This window comes from Artemia sp. Qi Xiang Cuo, chromosome 10 (assembly GCF_049724085.1).
Source record: "Artemia sp. Qi Xiang Cuo chromosome 10, ASM4972408v1, whole genome shotgun sequence".
NCBI classification, from domain to species: Eukaryota; Metazoa; Arthropoda; class Branchiopoda; order Anostraca; family Artemiidae; genus Artemia; species Artemia sp. Qi Xiang Cuo.
In genome coordinates, this window is record NC_142803.1 from 41092648 (window position 1) to 41120601 (window position 27954).

Here is a 27954-nt window from a genome sequence, read left to right on the forward strand (position 1 = left end):
GGCACTAAGAGCCTTGCTATAAAATGATGGGCTGTCTCTATGCCGTCTCTAAGGGCTTAGTTACCAGTCAAAATACGTTCAGTTATATACTTATTTATTCTCCTCAAAATCGAGGAGTATATAGAATAAATAAATAAAATTGCAAAAACGAAGAAACAGTTTAACAAACGAAAGAAACCATTGATTTAAAATAGGGTTAATAACTTAACTGAAAAAAAAAACGTAAGAACAAAAAACCAACAGAATATCAAACGTTTGTTAAGCATGTATTATTCTAGGACTGGATTGGCATAGAGTTCGATGTTTTTGCCATAATTTCTCTCATATCAATCAATAGCTAAAAATAAGTGCATCATGAAACTTCGATTATTCTCAAAAAAAGACACTAATAGTCACCATAATAAGACCAACATAGTAAAATCATTTCTATCTACGAAACAGAAAATATTACATAAGTATTGCAACATTGGGTGGCCTGAGGTCACCTGGCGAGTAATTCTTTATCCCAGTGAGAACAAGAACAATTAGAGCAATAAAAGACGATAAAGAAAAAAAAATTGAAGCTAAAGGCAAAATAGGACAAGCTAAGCTACTGAATTGGGAAAAAAAGTGATAACAAGACGGACTAGCTGAATTGGTATTTGCCACAAAAAGACTGAAAAAAAATAATTCAAGTAATAAAATTAAGTAATGCAAATAATAATAATAATAAAGCCAAGAAAAGGATAAGAATACGTAATATTTAAAAGTTTTAAAACGGAAGAGCAAAAGTGACCGAAAAACCAGTTTGTCCGCTCTGGCCACCTTAACCAGGGGTCTGGCTATTTCAGATAGGAGCCGTATAAGCCCTGACCAAGAATGACAACAGTGTGTAGTAAAGACCGAGCAACAAAAGAAATTCTATCTTTTAAATTTGCATACTTCAAAGTTTTCAGGTACATTGTAATCATGATTTGGTTGTAAAATTTTTAGACAATCCAAATACACCTGGAGATAAATTTTCTAATTGCCAGTAAACTTTGAAAAATAGTAGTTGCAGGCGTGACACGAAGGTTTTTCCATCTTATCCTACTTAAAACTTCTGCTTCAATAAATCTCCCGAGACTTTAACTCGCAAAAAAAGGCTAATGATCAAACTGATCTACACAAGTATAAACATTAAACTTTTGCTGAAGAACTCAGATTTTGCTAAATTATTAGCGAAATTTTTGGTGGACGAACAATTTTTTGGGTGTTTTTGTTCAACACCCAAAAAAAATTTTTGGTAGTGTTTAGGGAAAACCTAACTTCAAAATTTATTGAAGACAAATATCGGCGCTAGAAATATGTTGCAGTATTTTAAATTGTCCCTCAACTGTTGCTTTTTATTCAAAACGATTAAACCCTAATTTTGCAGCAAAACCATATTAGGCTACATTAATGCATAAGAGATGCGGGTAAACTAATGACAAAACTGATATTAGTTTTCGAATTTTGCTTCACCAGTTCAATTGCAAATACAACAAAAATTCTGCGAATCAAACCGTGTTTACCATCGTAGTTGGGCCTATAGTCAGTGATCCAAGGCTCGCTATCGTTCAAAAAAAGGGAAGGGGTGGCTCAGATCAGCTGCAGTTAGTTTGAGGGTGGATTCTAGGGTAATCGGGGACGCTTAAAACGAATATCGGGGTGCACAAGTTCGCACGCATGTAGAACATGGTCATTTTAGCCTATAAAGTCAAATTTGGCCTATGGCGACCTCATACCACTCTTGATTTTTTTACATTGTAAAATAAACTAAAAACTTTATAAACTTGACATATTCTGAATCCTACGAATGAGTAATTTCACCTGGTATTTTTAGTTTTTTCCCACAACCTTTATTTTTTTTAGTTAACCCCTATTTAATTTTGAAAACAAGGTTTTTTTAATATAATTTTTCTTAGTTTTTTCGGTTTTTCTGAAATTTTTGCCTGCATAAGTATATTTTTTTATGCTTTATTTGAATTTTGCTCGTAATTACAAGTCAAAACATGTGCCTCTTTTCCAAAAAATCTTAATTCTTGAGCAACTATTTATTTTTTCTAAATAACGTCATAGCTTTCAGAAATTATCCTACAAAGACCAAGTTTTTTTTTTTAAAGTTATTTTAGTTGTTAAAAAAAAAATTAAAACGAATTAAAATGCACCTATTTTAACCGTCAGAATGTCTTTTACACGCTTTTAATAAAAACAAAGTATATACTTTAATCTGCAATAATATATAATCGTTTGAACAAGAAAATCAACCCCCCCCCCCCCATTTCAAAAAAAAGAAAATTTTCTCAATAGTGGTGTTTTACTCGAAATATTTTCGACACGACCTATAAATTTTATCTCACCAAACGATATATCACTCTTTTTTTAATCAAATTTTGTATTTACATTTTATATATCTAACATTTTTAACCAGGAAAAAAAAGCAACAGATGTCTCGTTCTGCGATCGTATGTGCGAATTTTGTTTCTATAGCAATAAAAAAAAAACTGAGCATCTTACATATCGGGTTTTAGTTGCATAAATTAGTAAACTTTACAACATAAAAGGAAAGGATCTAGGATATTTATCTGATCTAGCTAAAGGTAAGGATTCCGGCAACAACGATTTTAGGGGGTGCCAGTTGTCTTGCGTGAGGTACACCTTTTTTTCTAGCTTAGTAATGTTGTTTCATTGTTGGGTTTTCATTCTTGTGTTACAATTGTTGTGTTTTCTTCAGAAATTCAGCTTGGTTCTTTTCCGGTGACCTTTCGACCGAGGATTCCGCAGCTTGGGAGAGCTGTAGCTACAGTCCATATCTATATTATTCCAGATTTAATCACCGAATTTTAATTTTATTGCACATTTTTGTGTTGAAGTCGTATATATAACGATGATTTATTTTCTACAGGCTACTGGTAAACGTCTCCTGCAGACTTCGGAAGAACTGTTGATGTGACTGGTGTGTCGAGCGGATGTTTCGGGAGGAATCCCCGGAAAAGAACTTGACAGATGGTAACCGACAATTCTCTTGGCACTCAAGCCAGTGAACATACCTGGAAGATTCAAATCCCCAGGAAAACGCGACGTTGTGACTTTGCTTCCTTACTTTCTTTGTTTGAAAATAGTTACGAGACTCCTATGCCATTCTCCGTGCCGAACCTGGACCTCTGCTTGACGCTTTGTAGGTTGTGTCCTACGAAACTTCTTGAAATGGAATTTGAAGAGCCAACTCCCGGTTGGAAAGCCTTCAACACAAGAATCGTTTCTTTCTGGTGTAGCAAATCCGCCGTAGGTTGCTTACCCTTGCTTCCCTATTCACTAACATCCTGTGAAGTCGTAGCCTCTGCCATTAGCATCTGTCAAAAAACAGCAGCGAAGCTTGGAAACAAGTAAACGGTTATCAGTCAGGATCTAGCTGTTTATGAAATCTATGGCCTTCGAAAGTCCCAGCCCGAAAAATTCTCTAATCTAGTTCTCTTATTGGGCGGTTTTCACAAGCTCATGAACTATTGAAAGTGGTTGGATTTCTGATGGAAAGAGCAAGACTAAAATAAGCTATTGTTGCGGCGGATATTCTCAGGGAAGGTATTGCGAATAAGGTCCTTTCAGTAAGGGACACCTATCAGGCACTCCATGCCCACTTCGAGGTCTACGAAGGAATGAACGCATTCTGGTGGGAGGCATTTGAGAATTGGCTTGAAACATCCTGCTTCGTTTTAGTGCCTTTTAAATTAATGAAATTTTGAATCCTGAGTGATGTAATTAAACGTTTTAAATTTGAAAATAGTTCTGAAATATTTAAACAAACAGGATATGCGTTCGACAGTATTGATCTACTTTTCTTGGAGCGCAATAAGCCCAGACCCACCATAAGGAATCATAGCCTCTGGATCAACTATTTAGATCTTATCTGTGTCGGAAACGACTATCTTTATGCTGAAAGAGCTGCGGACTGGGGATCACACATAAATACCACAAAAGAGATGATTCCGATTTTCTTCGCATGTGGAAACCATAAACCCGCCGCAGCTGCGCTTACCTACCTAGAAGAAATGCTACGTCTGCCTGAAAAAGCGCCAGAAGTTCACAGAGAGTTTGTAAGTGATAATTTTTTTGTTAGGAAAACAACCGAGTCGTTTCGCGGCATTGCATGCGATCTGGCTTTCAGTCGTTTCGCAGAATTGCATGGCTTCGAAGCCATGAGCTCGTTTCTCGAAGGGACATCCACGAAATTAAAAGTTGGCATAGTACAAACTTTCGCCTCTGTTGCCAAAAAAAGAAAAAAGAAAGAGCCACAAAAAAAAATATTTTGGGGAAACTGAGCGGCTTTAACCAGCTCTCCCCCTTGCAAACTCAACACAAACTTTCTCCCTCTGTGAGCTGCTGAAGTACGAGCTACAGCCATATCCGCCCTCACTTGAAGTATTATCATCAAGTCGTAGGGAGCCTCAGCTTCGTACTGGTACAAAGTCAACACCCCTGAACTACATTCTGCAACAGTCTGGCTTGCAGTCATGGCCAAAAATGGTTCCACATACGCTTTTTGAAGACTCCTCGATCTGACTATATAGTTGATGTCATGAGTGTCATAAGGTGTTATCGACCAGAACAAAATGAGACGCTAGCAAATTTTGGAATAAGAGTTTACAATGGGATTCTTAGGAACATACCCGAAGCTTGTCAGTCTATCCATTTAGTTGGTGACAGGTACGATGGAATTAGTGACGATGGAATCCGTGATGACTTCTCGTTTTACCTCAAAGAAGCATCTGGCTGTCGAGACAAAAGAGAAGATCCTAGAGGAAATATTTCCAGCCCGTTCACTTCCTCCAGCAAAACTGCAACACTCTGGGACGGGATTCTCAGTAGTCGCTCAGCCAAAGGTTGACTCTTGAAAGTGTCTGGGAGGGCAAAATTTCAACCCGTCTGACGGCTCACCTCGGTGGAGTTATCAAGAGACGACACGAAGCTGTTTCCTTAACGCCCCACAGAAGCTCCGTTGATGATAATCGCTCGTTAGGCCCTGAAAAAGAAGACACTCAGGTGCCATGCCATACAGTATCTACCGTAATACGAAAGAGCACACTTGTGATAATACGAAACAAAGATTCTGATATCGTCTTACTAGCTGCATACTACTTCCAGTATCTTGCTAGTGTCGGCCTCAAGCAACTCTGGGTTAATTTTCCGTCCTACTACATCGACTGATAAGGCAGCACAAAAACTAGGAATAACATTTTGCAACGCCTAACCGCTTATCCACAGCTTGAGTGGATGTGACACCATAAGCTCTATATATAGAACTGTAAAGGTCCACTTTTTTCCATCAGTGAAGGCCTCGGAAAATTTTTTAAGGTCTTCAGGTAATGAGCTTTTATTCCTTACAGACAAGCGATCTTCTGTGCAAAGTAATGGTTTTGTCGACGTCCTTAAACCGCTTGTCGCTACATTGTTTGGGAGAATTTCGACTAACTTCAATAGTCTGAATGACCTTCGAGCACATTTGTACCAAAGATTGAAGGATTTGCGGCTTTTACCACCAACTGATATCTCGTTTCTGCTTCATTTGAAAAGGTGCATGTTTCAGTCACTGATTTGGATCCAAAGCCACAAGCCCTGTATTAATTTACCTCAGGCTACCGATATGGGCTGGATAATTGAAGATCATGAACTGAAGCCAGACCTAGTTTCTGCGATGCCGCATGGGCTAGCATCACTTTATTTTTGCAACTGTGACAAGACGAGGTGTGGCTGGCACTGCAAATGCTCCAAAAGAGGTTTCTGTGACCCCCAAAAATGACCCCCAATGCAAGTGTGGAGCTGACCCCCAAAAATACCTACTTTCCGATGTGAATCAGAACGAATCCGAAGACGAAGATGAAGAAGAAAAAGAGTTTGAGAGCCACCGTTTCATGTTCAGTTTTAAATATTTAATTTTTGTTTGTTTTGATATTAAACTACTAATGCAGTCGTCTAAACCTTACTTTCACTTGATCGTGACGGTGGCCGTCTACTACATCAGCGGCCGTTGACCCAATCTACCCGATTGAATCATTGGCACCAGCTATGCTGGGATTTAAAGTAAATAGTATCTCAAATCAGCCTTGGTCTCTCTTAGCCTCTTAACCCCATGTTCACACGGCTTCGCCACCTTGAGACTCGTGTATGAGCCTATGTAAGTCCGATTGTATCTACTACTACATAAAAAATAAAGAGTTGCTCAAGAATTAAGATTTTTTTGGAAAAGAGGCACATGGTTTGACTCATAATTACTAGAAGAATTCAAATAGAGCATAAAATATATACCAAATTCGCGCATGCGATCGCAGAACGAGGCGTCTGTTTTTTTTCTGGTTAAAAATATTAATTGTACAGAATGTAAATACTTCATTTGATTAAAAAAAGAGGAATCTATTGTTTGATGAGATTAAAATTATAGGTTTCCTTGAAAATATTTCGAGTAAAACGCCACTATTTAGAAAATTTTCTTTTTTTTTTGGGGGGGGGGGATTTTCTTGTTCAAACGCTGATATATTCTTGCAGATTCAAGTCTCGATTGTATTTTTATTAAAAACGTGTAAAGGACACTCAGACGGTTCAAATGATGTGCATTTTGATTCGTTTTCTTTTTTTTAACAGCTAAAATAAAATTTAAAAGAAACTTGGTCATTGTAGGCTAATTTCTGAAAGCTATGACGTTATTTAGAAAAAATAAATAGTTGCTCAAGAATTAAGATTTTTTTAAAAAGAGGTACATGGTTTGACTTGTAATAACGAGCAAAATTCAAATAAAGATTTACTTATGCAGGAAAAATTTCAGCTAAACCGAAAAAACTATGAAAAAGTATATTTAAAACCTTGTTTTCGAAATTAAATAAGGGTTAACAAAAAAAAAATTAAGGTTGTGGGGGAAAATTAAAAATACCAGGTGAAAGTACTCGCTCTTAGAATTCAGAAATTGTCAAGTTTATAAAATTTTTAGTTTACTTTACAATGTAAAAAAATCGAGAGCGGTATGACGTCGTTATAGGCCAAATTTGGCTTTATAGGCTAAAATGACCATATCCTACACGCGTGCGAACTTATGCACCCCGATATTCGTTATCAGCGCCTCTGATCACCCTAGAATCCACCCTCAAACCAACTGCAGCGAATGTGAGCCACCCCTTGAAAGATAACGGTCCCTGGATCACTGACTACTAATTGTTTCGCAGAGCAACACAACTAATTTCGCATTTTTTTTTTTGGGGGGGGGGAGTCTGTAGCCCCGAAGTGGTAAGAGATGCAAACTCGAAATTTTTTTGGGTATGGGAATCGTAAAACGGGACAGAATCGTTACAGTGAAGTTCGTAAATTTCCTGTAGTTTTTCAGAAAAAAAAAATAAATAAAAAAAAAATTTCACTTATGTTGCCAAACAAAACCATCCAAGCTGGGAAAGGCAAGTTTTCTGGGCGATTCTATCTCGTCCTCGTGCGGAACATTGAACTATCTATCTGAGAACGGGGGAACAAAATTTCGTATCATCTACATTTCTTGGGAATAGTTCTAAAAATGTCGGTCTCGAATGCGAAATTTTAACATTGCAGGTTGTTTTCTCGAATTTTTACTTGATGCCCTTTTTCACTTTAATCGAGTAATGCTATGAAAGGCACGCAAGATGACATTAACTTTCTGTTGGGACCTTTGGCCTTTTGTTTTAGAAAAATGCCCTTTTTATAAATTTAACTTCATTTATCTTCAATTTTAATATCTAAACCCCGGGAAAGCTTTTATTACGAGACGTCTGAAGAAATCCACTAATTAGTTAGTGTCTGAAAAAGCCAGGTGAGCAATGACTCATACAGCTTAAATTTACAGCTTGAAAAGCTTCAAAGGATGCTAGGAGTCTAATTTGATTCGGGCATTCATCGCCTTTGGTCAGAGGTGCGCGCACAAAGGCGCGTCTTAAAGTGTATTCGTTAATTGGAAGAGTTTTATCTTTAGTTCCGTTTTTGAGTCTGATATATGTGTGTGACCTTTCTGGAACATTACAAGTAAGCTATTTTCTACAGCTGTGTAGACTATTTTTCCAGGAACCCAGACAGGGTAGGAAAATAGTTACGACATACCGTCATTATTATATTGACAGGGGGTTTCGTTACCCCCAAGGATATAGTTAGAGATTTTTATAGTGGTGACCCGGGTCGGGTGCACCCTTGGCCTTAGAATTTGACCGTTCGATCACGTTATCATACCCCAGAGCAGGGTATATTGTGAACTGAGTATTAACAAACCCTATATTTACAGAACCGTTGTGGTAAGCGCGGGCTTCCCACTATAATATTTGGCGCCGCCTGGGGCTTTCCCCTCTAGTAAGTGGTGTAGCACCATTTTTGCACCAATAAGTAGTGACACCCGTACCTTACCACCCGAATACTTTTTTATACACAAAATTGATTTCATTCACTTAGGAATAATTTTCAAAATTGTCATATTGGATCAGTTTTTTTTTTCGTATCCTAAAGGCAACTCTTTCTTAGACGAGGTAAGATTGTTTTTTCAGCGCGGATAGACAGATCTTGATCTTTTAAGACGTTTAGCTGACATTGATTTTTCAAAAATTAAGCTCCTTCTGTGACTTTGCATTTTGAATTTTTGATTTTGCGAATTCCCTACATTTTGTCTAAGTAAAATGTCTTAACTTTGAAGCTAAAATCTTTAAAAATCAAATAACTTTGAACAGTGATAGAACTTCATGCTATCTGTTTGAAAACCTAGCTGAAATTTCCGCATATCATACAAATTTTTAGGATATAATGTTTTAAATCCTGATTTCGAAACACAGAAGTTCCGATTTTTTTTTCGAGGATTTTTAATTTTGTTGTCTAGTATCTTTTAGAAGTTTAATCATAGGCAGCGTAATAGCGCTGCCTAAGTGAAGAGCGATTTGGGCATAATGTATTATCTATTATTTTTTATGTATTTTTTTTTTTTAGACCAGGGCACTACAAATCGAAGGAGTTGTAGGAACTTCGACTAAGACTCATTCGATTGGAAATTGAAAGGGCTAGTGACCTTTTTAATAGTCGAAAGTGATTGGAGGAGAACTAATCCCACGCCCACCATTTACCCAAACACATCCAATCAAAATTTTGACATAGCCGTTTTGTTCAACGTAGTTGAAAGGTCCCGAGATTATGTCTTTGAGGATGACAACCACTCCATAGCCCTCAGGGCAAGGGTTGAAAGTTAGGCCCTGGGGCATATAAGGTTTATATAAAAAGGGTTACCGTATAAACTTCTGAGGGGGCTCATTGGATTGGTAATCAGAAGTTCTAGTGTTCTTTTCAAGATTCAAAGTTATCAGAGAGATGGATACCCCCCCCCCACACACCTCGTATTTTCCCGAAATGTATCTGATAGAAATTTTGAGATTGTCATTTGCTGTCGCAGAAAAAGGCCCATTCGATTGGAAATTGAAAGGGGTAGTGCCCTTTTTAACATTCAAAAAGTGATTGGAAAACAACAAGCCCTCCCTCACGCCCATCAAGTCCCAAGACATATCTAATCAAAATTTCAAGATAGCCCTTTGTTCAGCTTATTTAAACGGTTTGGAAATTATTTTTTGAGGATGACAACCCTCCCCCCATAGCCCTCAGCGTAAGGGTTGTAAGTTATGCCCCGAGATTATATAGACTTATATGGAAAGCGTGGTCATAAAAATTCGGGAGGGGGTCCATTTGATTGAAAATCAGATGTTCTTGTGCCCTTTTTATGAGTCAAAGTGATTGGAGGGCAGCCACCCCCCCCCCCCAACGTCATATTTTCTACAAATGCCTCCGATAGAAATTTTGAGATAGCCATATGTTCGAATGTAGTCCAAAGATCATATAATGAGGCCTTTTAACTTGACAGAATCCCCCAGAGTCTCAAGATAAGGGTTGTGAGCTATGCCCCACAGACATATAAGGTTTTTATAGAAGGGGTGGTCGTGTGAGCTTTAGACGAGGCTCATTTGATTGAAAATGTATAGTTCTAGTTCCCCTTTAAGATTCAAACACGATGGAAAGCAACTAGACCCCCCCCCTCCCCTACATCCCTAACATCCTCTTTTCCTGAAACGCATCAAATAAAAATTGTGAGATAGCTATTTTGTTGCCAATAGTCCAAAAATCATATAACAATGTCTTTATGGTTGACACAATCCCCCAGAGCCCATGGGAAAGGGTTGTAAGTTATGCCCCGGGGCATTTAAGATTTTCATGAAACGGGTGGTCGTGTATACTTGAATCGGATGGAGCTCATTTGATTGGAAGTCAGAAGTTTTAGTGTCCTTTTGAAGAGTCAAAAATGAATGGAGGGCAATTAGCCCCCCCCCCCTCCAAGCCTATCATTCCTCAAAACATATACGATCGAAATTTTAGCAAAAATTAACATTAATAGGGCTGACAACCCCCGTGCCTTCTCAAGACCAGAACATAGCTTAGACTTTACTAAAAAAAAAAAAAAAAAAAAAAAAAGACCGTGGATTGTCAGTTTAATATGCCTATACTGATATTTATTCCTTAAAATAAAAAAAGGTAAACAAAAGTGAGTGAAAAAAAAGTTTTTTACTTATTTAAGTAATAAAAGTGAAAACATTTAAACATATTTTGTTTTCAGCAAAGCGAAAATTATGTTCTGGTCTTGAGAAGGCATGGGGGTTATCAGCCCTATTAATGTTAGTTTTTGCTCATTTCGAGTTTGACTCGGCTATTTATTCTAATTTCTGTTCATTTAGAGTTTCATTTATTTATTGATAGTGATTTGTGGTAGTTTTACGCTTGGATGATTACTTGACTTCCCCATTTTTGGCTTAATGGAGCTCTTTAGTTTACTTTGGAAAACTTGTTTTGTGGAAAACGTTTTTTTTTAGATGAATTTCTGTTCGTTTTTTATTTGACAAAGTCATTTTCGTGAAAAAAAATTATATCTTTTGAGTTGTTTTCTTTAAGAATCTTTAGTTTGGCATAATTGTGAGGGTTTGACATGTCAAATATCTCTAAAGAAATAGTTGCTGGACCGTTCTACCATGCTGAACAAAATAGTTGTCTCAAAATTTTGACTAGATGTGTTTGGGAAATAAACCGGCTTGAGAGACGGGCTTATTGCCCTCCAATTTCTTTTTAGTAAAGGACCCTAGAACTTTTAATTTTGAATCAATTGGCTTCTTTAAATGTTTCAATGATATTTCTAGCTATTATAGAGTTGTGCTGCCTATGATATTGCTTATATGCCTTTTTGAAATCTGCATGTATACAGTTTTTTCGTTTAATTGGAACGCCCCCTAAATACTTCCTAGAATTTGCACCTTAATACTTTTGGTGTCATTAGTTACAGTAACTGTAGTTGTAGTACTAAAAGTATACACATAGTGCCTTCTGGCTATTCCAAAATCTCCCTCAAGTTACTCTTAAAGATCTGACTTAATAAAATAAGTTGTTCTTAAGATATTGCTTTGTCACCTTTTTGAAAGTCCACATGCTCATAGTTTGTTTTGATTTAGTTCAACGTCCGCCTAAATATTTCTTATATTTGTTTACTGAAGATGTTGTTACATTCTCTTGGACTATTGGCTACAAAATGGCTATCTTAAACCAGGTTAACCAAGTTTAAAGTTAACCAGTAGTGAACGAAATAGGGTGGTGTCAGGTCAAAAGCTTTTTGGAAATCAACTAAGACAAGGTTCAGCCAGACACTTGGTTTATCAAGGTTACTTACGATAGTATGCATTTAGTGCACAAGCTAATGGGTGGTGGAAGTTTTCTGAAAGTTACCAAATTGCCGGGTGTCAATACGCGGACAAATTTTATTCTTAAGCCGGTTTCCTCTGTGACTGGCTTAAGGATAAAATTTGTCCGCGTATTGACACCCGGCAGTTTGGTAACTTAAAGAAAACTTCCACTACCCATTACCTTGTGCACTTAATGCATACCATCGTAAGTAACCTTGATAAACCAAATGTCTGGCTGAACCTTGTCTTAGTTGATTTCCAAAAGGCTTTTGACCTGGTTGACCACACCACCTTAATTAGTTCACTCCTGGTTAACTTTAAACTTGATCCTCTGTTAGTAAATATTGTTATATCGTTTCTTTCAAATAGATCCCAATTTGTTAAATACAAAAATATTTTCTCTAACCCCCTCCCTATATATTGTGGAATTCCTCAAGGAATCTTATTGGGACCACTTTTATTTCTAGTGATGATTAATGATATTGGTAAGGACTTCCCCCATAGGTGGAAATACGTGGATGACTTGACAATCCTCGAAGTATGTCACAGGAATATTAAAAGTGACCCCCTTGAAATTCTATCCCACATTTCGGATGAGGCTAAGAACCTAAATATGAAAGTAAAGTCCACTAAATCAAATGTAATTACGAAAAATTTCTTGAAATCTATTCCCGCCTTCCTTGACCCTATACCCCCAGATATTTCTGTGTCTTCCTTTAAATTACTTGGGGTTACAATTTCCTCTAATTTAAAGTGGGATATCCACGTGAAAGATATTGTCCGTATGTCTCTCCTTAAGCTCTTGAATAAATTTAATATCCCCCCATCCCATTCTTTAAAGATTTATACTTCCTCTGTCCGCCCGCATCTTGAATATGCTTGCCCAGTTTGGCATTCTGGCATCTCCCGTGATGAATCAGATAAAATTGAATCTATTCAAAAAAGAGCCCTAAGAATAATTTTTAAAGAAACTTTGGTACCATATTCACTCCTTCTAAAAAAGGCCAAGCTGGAAACTCTTGAGCACAGTAGAGGTACGCTGTGCCTCCGTTTTGCAAAAAATGCAATAATAAACCCAGGCACGGAAAACATTTTCCCCAAAAGACACCCCCCATCCAGACACCGCCTGCCACGTACTGTATCTGAACCCATTCCTATCTTGTCCCCCATCCGTTTTTTAACCTCCACATATGAAAAAACCTTTTTCCCCTTAATTAATTAAAAAATAAACCAATTTTTTTTTTTTTTTTTTTTTTTTTTTTTGTTTGGGTTTTTTCTATACTGGTGATTCTCTTTCTTGGGTCTGCTTAGCCCGTCCGGTTCCTCCCCTTTTTATATATTCGCTTTTGAACCTTTTAAAAATTATTTTTATCTCAATTTTTTTTTTTTTTGGTTTTGGTTTTGTTTTAATTTTTGCCTTTTTAACCTTATTACATTTGACACTTTTTGTTAGAATAATGAATGGCTTTGCCTTTCTGATATTTTTGTTTTTGCCATTGTTTAGCCAGTTTTTTAGTTGTTGTGCTATTTATGTCTTTTTTTATTATATGACCCCGAAATGCGAATTCGGCCCTTCGGGGCTTGTGATAGCCATTTTTTTAAATAAATATCTTATCTTATATCTTATCTATCTCACAATTTCGATCGAATGTGTTTGGGGAAAATAGTATATCAGGGGGGGCTATTTTCTCTCCATAAAACTTGACTCTTAAAATGGAACTAGAACTATGCATTTCAAATCAAATGAACCTCCTCTAAAGTTTACAAGACCACCTCTTCGTAGAAACCTTACATACCCCCGGGGCATAACTTAAAACCCTTACCCCCATACTCTGGGGTGTTGTGTCGACCCCAAAGACCATGTTATGAGATATTTGGACTTTTTTTTAACAACTGGCTATCTTAAAATTTCTATCGAATGCATTTGGGGAAAATATGACGTGGGGTTGAGGTTTAACTGCCCTCCGATAAATTTGACTCTTAAAAATGGCTCTTCAACTTCCGATTTCCAATCCAATGAACCCCCTCCGATGTTTATACGACCACTGTTTCCATAAGAACCTTAAATCTCTTCGGGGCATACCTTATAACCCTTGCCCTGAGGACTGTGAGGGGGTTCTCATCCTCAAAGACAAAATTTCAGAAGTTTTAAACTACGTCAAACAAAATAACTATATCGAAACTTTGATTGTAAGTGTTTGGGGAAATTATGTGCGTAGGGGGATGGTTGCCCTTCAATCACTTTTGACTATTAAGAAGGCATTAGCCCTCTCAATTACCAACCGACTGAGCTTTTTTCGAAGTTTCTACGACAACAAATGGCCATCTTAAAATTTCTATCAGATGCATTTGGGGAAAATGCAACGTGTGTGTGTGTGGGGCGGGGGGCGGGGGGTATTTCCCTTCTGATCACTTTGACTCTTAAAAAAGCACTAAAACTTAAAAAATCACTATAACTGGTTGCCCTTCATCAGCTCTTTTTGAAGTTCCTATGACATTTCTTTCTGTAAGAAGTGCCCTGGTCTAAAAAACAAAACAATATATTGGGCCCACATCGCTCTTTATTTAGGCAGCGCTATCGTGCTGCTTATGATATTTCGTCTTGAGATTTCAATTATACAGTACTGGAAGTACCGATTAGACCAGGTAAGTCCCCCCTAAAATTCAGCCTATGGGCGCCCATGAACTCGTTCATTGTTTACATATAGTATATTGAGAAAGGTATGCATGTTTGAACTTTACTTTCCAAGAAGACGAAGGGCATTCAGGTGAGCCGTTCAAAGAATGTTGAGAGGAATGTTGAACTAAATCAAAACACATTATGTGTATACGGATTGTCAAAAGGGTGTAACACAGGAATAACAGAGTGTATCAATTTGGAAAATTCAGGAAATGATAAGGGATCTATCCTACTACCACGAACACACCATTAACGATATTGAGGGGAAATTCGAACTAAATCAAAAGACGCTATGTGCATGCACAATAGCGTGTCTCAAGAATTGATTTGGGTATTAAGTTGGAACTTTCGGTGAATGCTTAAAGGGGAAGATCGTCTCATCAAAAGGCAATATGTGCACACTACTGCTAATACTACTGTTACTGCTACGTTTATTACTGCTACTTCTACTTCTATTGCCACTACTTGCAAGGTTATGAGCATTGAGATGAAAATTTCAAGAAGTATATGAAGATACAGGTTATCAAGAGGTCATATCAGCAATGTTATAGCAATGGCTTTTTATTTTTTGAATTTTAATCTTAAGAATTTCCTACATTTTGTCTAAGTAAAATACCATAGCTTGGAAGTCTAACTTATCAGAAATTAGATAACTTTAAAAACTGATTGAACTTAATATTAAATCCTCAAAAATGTAAGCAAAATTTCCGTATGTTTCATAATTCTTTGGAAAATAACATGGGAAATCCTGATTTCAAAACAGAATTTCCAATCTTTTTTTCTCTAAAAATCTGATTTTGTTATTTATTATATTTTAAACATCTAATGGTATGAAAAGCAATCAAGAAGGTGAGGACTCTTTTATATCCGAAACTGAACTGTGCGCTAAGAATAAAATTTTGCACAATGAACGTTCCCTGGGTGTTCATTAGCCGCAGTGAATAGTACACAGTCTTAATACAGGTAAAAAAACAAAACAAAAAACAATGGAGGTACAGAAATAAACGATGGTTTCGTACACACATAAATTATGTCATAAGTTCTCCAATTACACGTTGAAATGCAAATGATAACCTGCAGTAATCATAATGCATCTGCAAACGTGATGCGGGAGCATATACATTTATTATTCTTGAGATATAGTTTCGTGTGTTGCTCGGCAACTGTGACCCATGAGTCACAGCTGAAAATATTATGGTAGTAGTAGTGAAGTCTACCGGGCGACAGTCATAGAAAGAATACGTTGCTTACTCTTTTCTGGACCAAAGAAAAATCATTTTGCCAGCTCCCCCAACACCAAAACTTGCATTATACCCCCCCCCCTCCCTATTAAAAACATTTTCGCAAAAAAAATTCAACTCGATTCCCCAGCCGTGAGACAGAACAAGGTAGATTTACCAAAATTTCACTATTCCCCCCCCCCCTTTAATCGAATTTTTTAACCATCTGCACATGTGAAACATTCTAAAGCAGATTTTATTCTGCAAATCCAACTGTTACCCAAAGGAATAGTTCTCAATATTCAACAGTGGACTTATTGTTGGGCTTTTGTGAACACCATTGGTGTACTAATAGAAATAAACGAGTTTTCTCTAGAGTTTTAGACACTTACCAATAATATAAATTAAAATGTAAACAAACGAGTATTTCAGCTTACCGGACACTTGAAGAAAAGCACCAGATGGCTCTTTTACTGAAAGCTCAATGGCTTCTTTCAGAGTTTTTCCATTTACTTCAATAATCCAAAGTTCGTTCTCGAATGGCACAACACTTCTAATATCTCCACGAGTGATATTGCCTGAAAAATAAGCCATTCAAAGAAGATGGTAAACTTGTAAGAGTGGAATCTCAGATTGGTTTATGTATAAAACAATCATTGTGATCTATCCATTTACAACCACTCTGAAGTCTGTTCTTTATTTTATTTTATTTTTTTTTTTCAACTTAACTCTGGCATAGAATGCAGCTAGTGTTTGCATCTTTAAATCATATAGTGAATTGAAGCACTATGAATTATAGTTTATTACTAATTCAAAAATAGATGTCAGGGAAATTACAATGGACGCTGTGTTTTTTTTATTTTTATTCTTTTCTTCTTCTTTTTTTATTGTCTTCGATCATAATGTTTTCAATCATCTGGTTTTTTCCAACGACAAATCAAATTTATACATATGTTCAATTCCTTTTGTGTACGATCATTAATTGCACTAATTGGATGGCACCATCCTATGTACAAAAAAAAGGATTTTGTTCGCTTGTTGGAACCAGTTCTACAGCACCATAGCAGCTGTGCATTCTTTTCAAATTTACATTGTACCACTAAAAACAACAATTATTCGTGCTTCCAAATCGTAAAATAAGTTGGGTAAACACATAAACACTGTTACATTGCGATTGGTCTATTCTCTTAAAAAGTAGATGGCGCGGAAATCACAAAATGAACAGGGTGTCACTTTTATTCTTGGGCGTCACTATTTTGTTTCAAATAATCTGGTTCTGTTCTAGCCTTATATCTGATCTATACATTTTCTCTATAGTGTCTTTTCTATTAGAATTATGAAGAACTCCATTGAATAGAACTATCCTGGGCATAAAAAAGTGATTTTCATTCAACAGCGTTAAAGAAAATAATTTGTGCGGTTAGTTGTGAATTCCCAATAGAGACATGTTTAAGTGCCAAACTCCTCGTTGTCCTATTAGCCTTGTGTACTTAAAAATTCCAGTTGAAAGGGATTCCAGGAAATAAATTGTTTCATGTAGTTTTATCATTATTATTTTAGATAAATAGATAGAAATTCAGCAAATCTTTGAACAAATTTGTAGTGTCTTAATTGATATGACATATCAAAAAACAGGTCTTTGATGGTTTAATTACAAATCAACATGCTGCTCTGTCAAAATTAGATTTACCTTTTTTTATATTTATTCTAGACTTTATTTACTCCAAATAAGTTGGCTCTACTTTAAACATGCTATTTCAGCAATAAGCTCACGATATATGATTTTGAACAACATTGTAGAAAAACTTTTTATAATATGACCCTTGCTTCTTCGGTAATGTTTTCATCCTATTAACGTCTTCCACTGAATTATGAGGGTGTTGCCATTTTAGAAAGTTATTAAAGAATGCGGTTTTACGTGTCACCAATAACAGTTCCTACATGGAGTTCTCCTAAATGAAGAGTTCTTTCTAGAAGGCTCTACTATTTAATAATGCTCTTGTTTTAATTGATTTTCGTCATTTCTTTTGTAAATACCGGCAAATTATATATTAGCGAAGAGTTTCTGAATTTGTTTCATGACTCAAAACTTTTAATAATACCTTATTATTATGGCTTGAATAAAGTTACTTACAGTCATGCTAATTTAAAGGGACATCTTTTGAGAAATTACAGAAGTTAATCATATCCTACTTCTAATTATTTTGTTCTTTTGCTGGTATTATATACTATTATATAATATACTATTGTTATTACCGGTGTGTTCGTGCTGTTGTTGTTTATTGGTTTCCAGATGGGTCGTTTTATTTTCCAAACAACAGATAGCGTTCTAATTTTTTTTTTTTTTTTTTTTTTTTTTTTTTAATAAGTTAGTTTGTTTCCTTAGGTAGTGGGAAGAGCAACAACAAGTAGACTGCTTATTCTCGATGAAAATCTTTGCTATTTTTTTGGATAATTATTTCGTTCCAAAATAACTGGATTAATCAATCATTCTATTCTATACATAACTCAAGTTTACATACTTTTTCTAATATTTTTCTTGAAAGAGCTAATAATTACTCTATTAGAATAAAACTGTACTATATCCAATATCTCGAGGAGCTATTTGAAATTGTCAAAATATTTTCACTGTTTTTTTTTTCAACAGATCTTTTTCTGAAAAACTAAATTACGTAATTATCTAACTAAACTCAACGCTAGTTTACAGGAACAAATTTCAAACTAGATGGATTGAATGCCAGTTTAGTCGATTTAGTTGATTATTAAGAAGAAGAAGAAGGAGTTCAGTCAATTTAGACATAGGATGTTTAATTTCTTTTAACCTAACAATATTGGAGGAAAAATTGCGGCCAGAAAGTCATAATCGTTGCAAACCGGTACGGAATTCCTAGCTAGCCTTAGTGTTACGTTCTGACGCTTCCAATAATTCTGAAGTTTTGAAACAGGAAAAAAATAATTTAAGGCACAAAAAACATAAGCAAGTGGATACCATCTCTTGAAATATCATCAATCGAAGCACGAATACTGCCATCATTATTGACTGCTATTGCTGCCTTTGTCCATTCGTAGTCGCTGTTGTACATATCCACGGTATCTTTATTTGACACCTTTAAATCAAGAGAAAGATTACTCGCAATTTTCGAAATAGCTCATCTATTTATCAAACACCTACGATATAAGTGACCTAGAAATAATATAAATGCATGTGCCGCTTTGTGCCACCTTTTTCCCTACATGTCACCAAATCATCGACATTCTTATCATTTTTTCAATAAACTATCATATTTTCCGCATAATTTTCAGTTTGCAATTGTGTTCCTCTCCCAAATTGTCCCTAAAAAATCAGTTTCTTCATAAGTACCTGCAAAGATACCACAGCTTATTGACCTAATTACAAATTAAGGGCCCAAAAGAAATCTTTTTCTTACTTCAAAAGATGAGGTGCTAAATTCTGTACCATTAATTTATTTTAATAAAATCTCACCCTGTTTTGTAATAGACTTCATAAAGAAAATTAGAATTTTCTCTAAGGAAATACTCAAAGGATGCTGGCATGGCAAACACACATGTATCTGGCGCTTAATGAAATAAACTGTTCCAGCTGTGCAAAAGGGCTGACACAGTATACATTGCCCTACTTTTAGTTTTTGTCTAGGGGAATCTGACGGAATGTTAGTCACAGTAAAAATAGGTAGCAACATCCCAACAAAACTTAGTGGATTTGGAAAGTACCTTCGACTCATCAATTAATCCAGAAATTTCAGGGATGGGATCATAATAAATACTTTTTACCTGGAAATTTACAGAGTTTCAGATCTAGGGATTTCAAAGAATTTTGTGTTTTATATCAAATATTCCTTTTTTTTATGAAGTAGCATCGTTGTTTGCCTAAAATTGGCATCAGTTTAGATAATTCAGATGACTAAAAAGCGTGCGAGTGAATATATCAGCCAAATTTGCTTGAAAGACTGATTAGATTTAAAAAAAAAATTGTGTACATGATTTCGTTTGTCAGTTTGGGAAAAAAACATAATCCGTTTTAAAGCATCAATTAATACCAATATAATATCATTATCAATTAATAAGTCAACAACGCAATGAATAAATCGAATTTAATTCAAGTGTCATCTGTAATAGCTAACTAAAGAAAATGGATTTAAAGTAACGTTTGGATTAAAAAGCTACAGTAATACATTTTATTGGGGGGGGGGGGCCGATCGTCGTAAATTTTACCAAATCGCTACATGATTTATGCCAAATTTTCTGCAGATATCAAGAATTTTGCTGAATTTCGGCCGATTTTGCAAAATTTCTACCGAAATTTTTACCTTCGGTGAAAATTTTACCAAATACCAAAAAATTGGGGGGGGGGGTGCCCCTCAAAGGGCCTGAATTGTCATTTTTTGTCTGAATGTTTATTTGTTTTAATTACTTTTGTTACAATTCTACAGAGATCGAAAACCGATGGCTTAGACAGAATGGGGTCCAGGTGGAATGTTCTCCAGTGTGTCAATCTTAGGTGGCTAAATTCTGAAGTGAGTGTATGAATCTTCTAACAGTATCAGCTGTGTGTTTTAATTCTGAATATAAATTTTATTCTATATAAACTCGATGTCTTTATCTCTTATGTGTACCAAAACATTTTTTTCCACTCCTCCTAAATTTGTTTTTTAATCAGCAAAATTCTAATACAACGAATAGAGCATCCATTATTAAAATTTGGTGTTTAATGGCTAGCGCAATGGCTGTAGCACCTAAACCCATTGAGCGCCCCCCCCCCATAGAGCCATTTTTTTAGGTAGAAGGGTAAATTTGTTACTTCCAAAGGAGGAAAAGTTTACTACCATTAAATTACACCTACTGGAACAAAAATAAATAATATGGTAAGTCAAATGCTGTTACCAGGCGTACGACAATAAATACGAGTTAATTCTTCTACTTTTCTATATTTTTCCAAAGAAGCTTCTTTTGAGTAATTCAACTCATTGGCTGTACTTTTTTCCCCCTCATTTTGCACCTTTGGCTGGGCTAGAGTTCAAGTTTGATCTTATTTAGTGTTATTTGGAAAATTATATTTTATATTTTGTTGATAAAACCCTGAAATGCAAGGATTGATTAAATTGAAACTATTTTTTTTTCGGGGGGGGGGGGGTAAAAACAGAAAAAGTAAAAAAAAATTCCCTATTCTAAATTTATCCTTGGAGGGGGTTAGCCCGTAATAAAAGAGGCTTGAGATACCCCTGCCAACATTAATAATAAAAGAGTAATACCATTTGATCCTCCATTCAACAATCTTGCAAAATATAGTATTTTCTACGCTGATAATCGCAGTGGGAAAAAACAGTACAAGAGCAAGATAATGTGCATATCAACGAAATTTAAAATAACTTTTGAAATTTGTTCAGCAAATAAAATTTCGTAATTCTTATTGCGAAAATAAGCACTTTAATTGACTAGATATATTCTAAGCCAAACTTTTAAGAGACAGGTAACAAGAATTGGATTCTTATTAAAGTGATCTAAGAAATAGAGCCTAGACAACAAAAGATAGGTCTATATTAAAAGAATAAATTTTGATACTGGTTCAAAATATACAAAATTCATTAAGTTTCAATGCTACCCATCAAAAATTACGAGGCTGAGAAAATTTGCAAAATTTTTGAAAAAGGGGAGAAATACCCCAAAAACAACATGTGATCTTAAAGAAAACCACACCATCAGATTCAACATATTAGAGAACCTTTATAGAGGTTTTCAAGCTCCTATATACAAAATGTGGAATTTTGCATTTTTTGCCACAAGAAAGATCACGGATGCGTGTTTATTTAATTTTTTTTGTATATTTTTATTAGGTGTGATTGTATCGAACTAATGACCCTAGAAGATCGGAAGAGGGCTTATTGGATCGGAAATCAAAATTTCTAATGCCGTTTTTAAGCAACCAAAAAGATTGGAGGGCATCTAAGGCCTTTTTTTTCTCCAAAGTCGTCTGATCGAAATTTTGAGATATCCATTCTGTTTAGCATAGTTGAAAGCAATAATTATGCCTTTGGGGATAACATGACCCCCCACAGCCCCTGGGGAAAGGGCTGAACAAAATTTACCCATTGCATACGTATAATATTTTTTCAGCGAGAATGAACTGTCCGGAGGGACGTTTGCAGGGGGGGGGGTATTTTAAGTAGGAGGAACTTTCCATAGAGGATTTTCCTGTAAGGAAAGTGAATTTCTCACGAAGGGGGGGGGGCTAATTTATCAGCATTATATGAAAAACGATCAGAAATTAAATTTAAAGTAAACAAGTATTTCTAATGAAAGTAAGGAGCAAAATTAAAACTATAACGATCAGAAATTATTCCGTATAAAAAGGGGTTGCCGCCCTCCTCAATACCTTGCTCTTTACACTAAAGTTTGACTGTTTATCCAATTTTTTTAAGAACGACACAAGGGTCGTTAAATTAGAATAAGAAACGTTTTTCAAAGTGCTAAAAAAAACTTGAGCGTGAAGAGCAATGTATTGATGAGGAGAACTGCCCCTTCATATACAGAATAATTTCTGTTCGTTTTGAGTTTTAATGTTGCTCCTTGCTTTCAGTTGAAAAAAAACATTTTTTTTCTATTTTATCTGAAGAAAAAAAACACCATATAAAGTTGCCGTGTAAATAATGAAAGAAAAAAACGACTAGATCCAAGTAGAGATAATGCGAAGAAGGAAACAATGGTACGTGTGTCTTGAAATGTTTTTATGGATGATTTAGGATCTGCATACTCATGGTTAAGACTTTTCAAACCAAAACATTTTTATAATCTTACCCAGTCAATCATGGCATCCGTAATAAGGTTGCCCATATTTGTTTCTTCCAATCTTCCACTACCATTGAGATAAACGTTGGTTTTTCCTACATAGTAGAAATAGTCTTGTTGTACTGCATCATAGTAAGGTTTCAAGGCATCAATGATACTCTGGTCTGGAATTAAAAACTATAGCTACAAGCCAGCTATATGGAGAAGATAAGAACAGAAAAATAAAAACAAGAATGTTATGATTCTATCCCTGTCTATCTAATTAATATAGCGACAGATCAATAGTTCGAAAAAGACCAAAACTTAGTATTAAGAATTATGCATGTACATTAATATATACATGTCATCATAAAAACGGTACATGGGATCCGATCAAAACTCAAATGAAAAAAAAATTAGCATTGTCAGTTTAATTATACATATGCTGATATTTATTCCTTAGAAACTTAATTAATTTTTAATTTGTTAACGTTATAAAAATAAAACATTTAAAAGAAATTTTTTCAGTAAAGTACAAATTATATTCTGGATTTTAGAAAGCATAGGATTTAGAACCCTACACATATTAAAATTCTACTCGTTTTGAGTTTGACTTATTTTAATTTCGGTTTGTTTTGGGTTTCATTTATTTATTGATACGGATTTGTGGTAGTTGTATGCTTGGTAGATTATTTGATTCTATTTTTGTTCATTTTTGGTTTAATGGAGTTCTTTAGTTTTTTTTTTGAAAAACTTATTTTGTGCAAAAAGTTTTTTTGATTAATTTATGTTCGTTTTATATTGACATAGTGTTTTTCAGGGAGAAAGACTGAGCCTCTTCTGAAATTAAAAAAAAATCCCTTCTACAAAAACCTTTAATGCCCCCTGGGTATAACTTAAAACCCTTGCCCCTAATCTCTGGGGTTTGTTTCAACCCCAAAAGCCTTGTTATATGATATTTAGACTATTTTGATTATCTTTAGACTATTTTGGTTATCTAAAAATTTCTATTAGATGCATTTCGGGACAATATAACGTGTGTGTAGGGGGGAGAGGGTAGCTGCCCTCTGATCACTTTGCTCTTAAAAAGAGCACTAGAGCGTCTGATTACCAATCCAATCAGCCCCCTTTGAAGTGTGCATGACCACACTTTCTATAAAAACCCTTATTGTCCCCAGGGCATAACTTAAAACCCTTGCCCTGAGGGCTGGGGGAATTTGTTATCCTCAAAGACATAATTTCCAGACCTTTCTAATAGGCTTAACAAAATGGCTATATCAAAATTTTGATTGGAAGTGTTTGGGGAAATGATAGACTTGAAGGGAGACATTTACCCTCTGATCACTTTCGACTAATTAAAAAGGCACCAGTCAGTAGTATCTCTCGTCTGGATTCGCGGCCTTTACGTTCCTTCCGGTTTTTCTGGTAGGTAATTCTATTCTACAGGGGCATTACACCCTTTCAAAGAGAGTGAGTATCCTCTCACATAGCCTTATACTTCTACGACGCCCCCGTACCAAACAGGTTCTACAGGGCATTACATCTTTGCCAAGAGATTTACGCAATTTAAGGACAAGTTTTTCTGACGTAGATTTCTAGTTCATGATATACAAGTTTTTTTTAGGTTGAATCCATGGTCATTCATCTGTAAGTTGATTAGTAGGTTTTTGTTTTTTAAAACTTGGCTAATAGGTTTTTAAACCTATTACTACGAACGCTACATGCATTCCATTTTTGGAACTAGGAGCGAGATTGTGTGATGCTATAAGACTGATTTCGTTTCATGGGTTCATTAATAGAAGGACTAATGTTTTTGAAAAGGGTAATTACTTCTTTAGTTTACGAGATTTGCGAATTTTTTGCGAAAAGATATTTGCGTAAAGGTATAGCGATGGTTAAGAATGCCTCACGGGTAATTAAAGAATGGGATGCTTGCATCAACAATACAAAGAATATGCACAGATACTTAATAGATTTGACGCTTACAAGAGACATTGCTAGAAGGTATTCAATAGCTTAATTGAAAAGTAACGATAGAATGACTTTGTGACTTGACCTAGCTTTACCTCGCCGATGTGGTCTGTATAATACATAAGTAACGCTTGAAAAGTATTGTCAATTTAAAAAGAATGGGCTGAATAGTGTTTTGAGGGGGATGGGTTGCATGGAGGGTTGAGTTGCACGAGGGTTCAGTTAAAGGGGATACAGTTGCACGGGGGTTTCAGTTATACTGGGGTTCAGTTACAAGGGGGATTCAGTTGCACGGGGGTTGAGTTAAATGGGAATTGAGTTCCATGAGAGTAGTGCTTTGTCGTGGTTTAGCCGTGAGGTCCCTTACCACAACCCCAAAGGGCTCCGATCCCCCCACCCCAACCCCGAAGGAACCCCCGGTCCTCAAAGGTTCTCTAGGCTCCCAAAGGGGCCGTGGTTTACCTTGTAACTTTTACATTCTCTTGATTTTCAAAGTTCCGTTTGAAGGACTCTGTTGTTTTAAGCCAGTGTGATTTTTTCTTTACATGGTGTTCGTTCAAAAAATCTAGAATTTCTGTTAAATAAATAATTATTATATTTTTTCCGTTCAATTTAAGGCTCTGATTTATGTTAAATAAATAATTTTTATACCTTTTAAAATGACTTCAAGGGGTTTGAGGGGGCTCTGTTGTTTTAAGCCGTTTGATTTTTTCTTTACATGGTGTTCGTTCAAAAAGCGAGGATATTCCGGGTGATTTTTTTGGGAAGTTTAATGAATTTATTAGTTACCGAGAGTTCAATGACTCCTCCTCTCAATGACTTCCAGGGGTTTTATGACTGCTCCTCACAATGAATTCAGATGGTTTTAGGACTCATCCCCCTAGCCATAACTCCATTCAACCTTGAGCGAAGATATAAAAGTTTGATGAAGTATTTTTCTGCTTAACAACTACATTAATAACTTCCAAGATGATAGGACTTATTTTTTAATTTAATTGGGAATGAAAAGTCAAAGTCTAACATAAAGAACAAGGTATTTCGGAGGGGTAGCTAACTTCATATACGGGATAATTTCCATTCGTCTTAGTTTTTAACGATGCTACTTATTTCTAGTTGAAAATGCTTATTTTTTAATTTAATTGGGAATGAAAAATCAAAGTCTAACATACAGAACAAGGTATTTCGGAGGGGGGTAGCTAACTTAATATATAGGGTAATTTCCATTCGTTTTAGTTTTTAACGATACTCATTATTTCTAGTTGAAAATGAATATTTTTTAATTTAATTGGGAATGAAAATTCAAAGTGCCAGAATGGTTGAAATCCACTAACTCAGAATTAGGGTCTTAGTCCACCAGTCTGAATGGTGGAAATCCACTGGCTCAGTATTGAGGTCTCAGTCCACCAGCCTGAATGGTCGAAATTCACTAGCTCAGAATTGGGGTCTCAGTCCACCAGCCTGAATGGTGGAAATTCACCAGCTCAGAATTGGGGTCTTAGTCCACCAGCCTGAATGGTTGAAATTCACTAGCTCAGAATTGGGGTCTTAGTCAGTGTTCAGATTGGAGCGTTGGGGTCCGACTATCTGGGCTTTATTTATCAAGACCTGAATGCTAAGCGATGGACATGAGCTCGATTGGGACCCCATTGTGAAAACGGAAAACAAAAAACAAAAAATATATTGTTGATATGTGTGTAGAGCATGGTATGGTTACCGCTAGGGGCAACAGTCTAACCTTTGACGGTTTTAGGTATCCGTGAATAAGTTCTAAGGCAAGAGTGGAAATTGGGACAAATTTTTGGAGGTGCCCACCTCACCTGCTCAGAGTCTCAGGCAAGTGACCCTAAATTTGAAAAAGTGGAAATTGGCTCAGATTTTCTAAACTGAGCAGAGACAATGAATAGATACTATTGGGAAAGTTATTGGAGACGCTGGACATCCTTGAACAAGTGCTAAATTAAGAGAGGAATTTGGGACAATATTTGGGGGCACCCACCCACCCAGAGTCTCCGGCAGGTGACCCAAAAATTTAAAAAACACACAGAGACGACAGACACAAAGAGACGAATCACACACAGAGAGGACAAACACACAGAAACGACACATAGAGACGACACATACACAGAGACAATACACACGCAGAGAGTCAACACACACAGAGAGATGAGACACACACACAGACATGACAAACACACATAGACAAGAAACACAAACAGAGACTTCACACACACACACACACACAGATAATAAACTCACAAATAGACAACACACACATAGAGACAACACACACACACCCACAGAGACAACATCCACACAGAGACGACAAACACACACACAGATACGAAACACTCAAACTGACGATTAACACATAGAGAAGACACACACACAGAGACGACAAACACAAACAGACAACACACACACAGAGACGACACACACACAGAGACGACACACACAAAGTGACGACTTACACATAGAGACGACACACACACAGAGACGACAAACACACACAGACGACAGACAAAAAGAGACGAATCACACACAGAGAGGACAAACACACAGAAACCACACATAGAGACTACACATTCACAGATACTATACAAACACACAGATTAAACACACACATATAGACGAGACAAGAAAAAATAACTGACAAAACACACATAGAGACGACACACACAAAGAGACGTCACACACACACAGATACAAAACACACATAGAGACGACACACACATAGAGACAACACACACACACACAGAGACACCGTCCACATAGACATGACACGCACACACACACAGACGACACACACAAAGTGAAGACTTACACATAGAGACGACACACACACAGAGACTACACACACAGAGAGACGACACAGATAGAGAGACGACACACAGACAGAGACGAGACACTCAAAGTCACGACTTACACATAGAGACGACACACACACAGAGACAACAAACACACAGAGACGACACACATAGAGAGACGACACGCAAACAGAGACGACAAACACACAGAGACAACACAAACACATAAACTACACACACACAGAGACGACACACTCACAGAGACGACAAACACACAGAGAGTACACACACACACAGAGACGACACACACATAGAGACAACACAGACATAGAGATGACAGACACACAGAGACAAATTGAGACAAAATTTGAGGGCACCAAACTGCCTTGAGTCTCCGGCTGTTGACACAAAAATTTAAAAAACACACATACACGACAGACACAAAGATACTAATCACACACAGAGAGGACAAACACACAGAAACGACACATAGAGACGACACATACACAGAGACGATACACACGCACAGAGTCAACACACACAGAGAGATGAGACACACACACAGATATGACAAAACACACATAGAGACGACACACACACAGAGAGGTCACACACACACACACAGATCCGACTCCCACATAGAGACAACACACAAATAGAGACAACGCACACACACAGAGACAACATCCACACGGAGACAACAAACACATACACAGAGACGACACACTCAAAGTGACGACTTACCC

General features: G+C 36.3%; 1 protein-coding gene across 1 annotated transcript in view; it reads right to left on the reverse strand.

Annotated features, from left to right (window-relative positions):
• LOC148947770 (snake venom 5'-nucleotidase-like) overlaps nt 1-27954 on the reverse strand; it is an 82774-nt gene that overhangs the window by 4968 nt on the left and 49852 nt on the right. Inside the window, exons 6-8 of the mRNA XM_089095423.1 lie at nt 22464-22618; nt 18640-18757; nt 16088-16228 (exon numbers count right to left, since the gene is read on the reverse strand). Coding sequence (XP_088951549.1) covers nt 16088-16228; nt 18640-18757; nt 22464-22618 — 414 coding nt within the window. The remainder of the gene's footprint in view (nt 1-16087; nt 16229-18639; nt 18758-22463; nt 22619-27954) is intronic.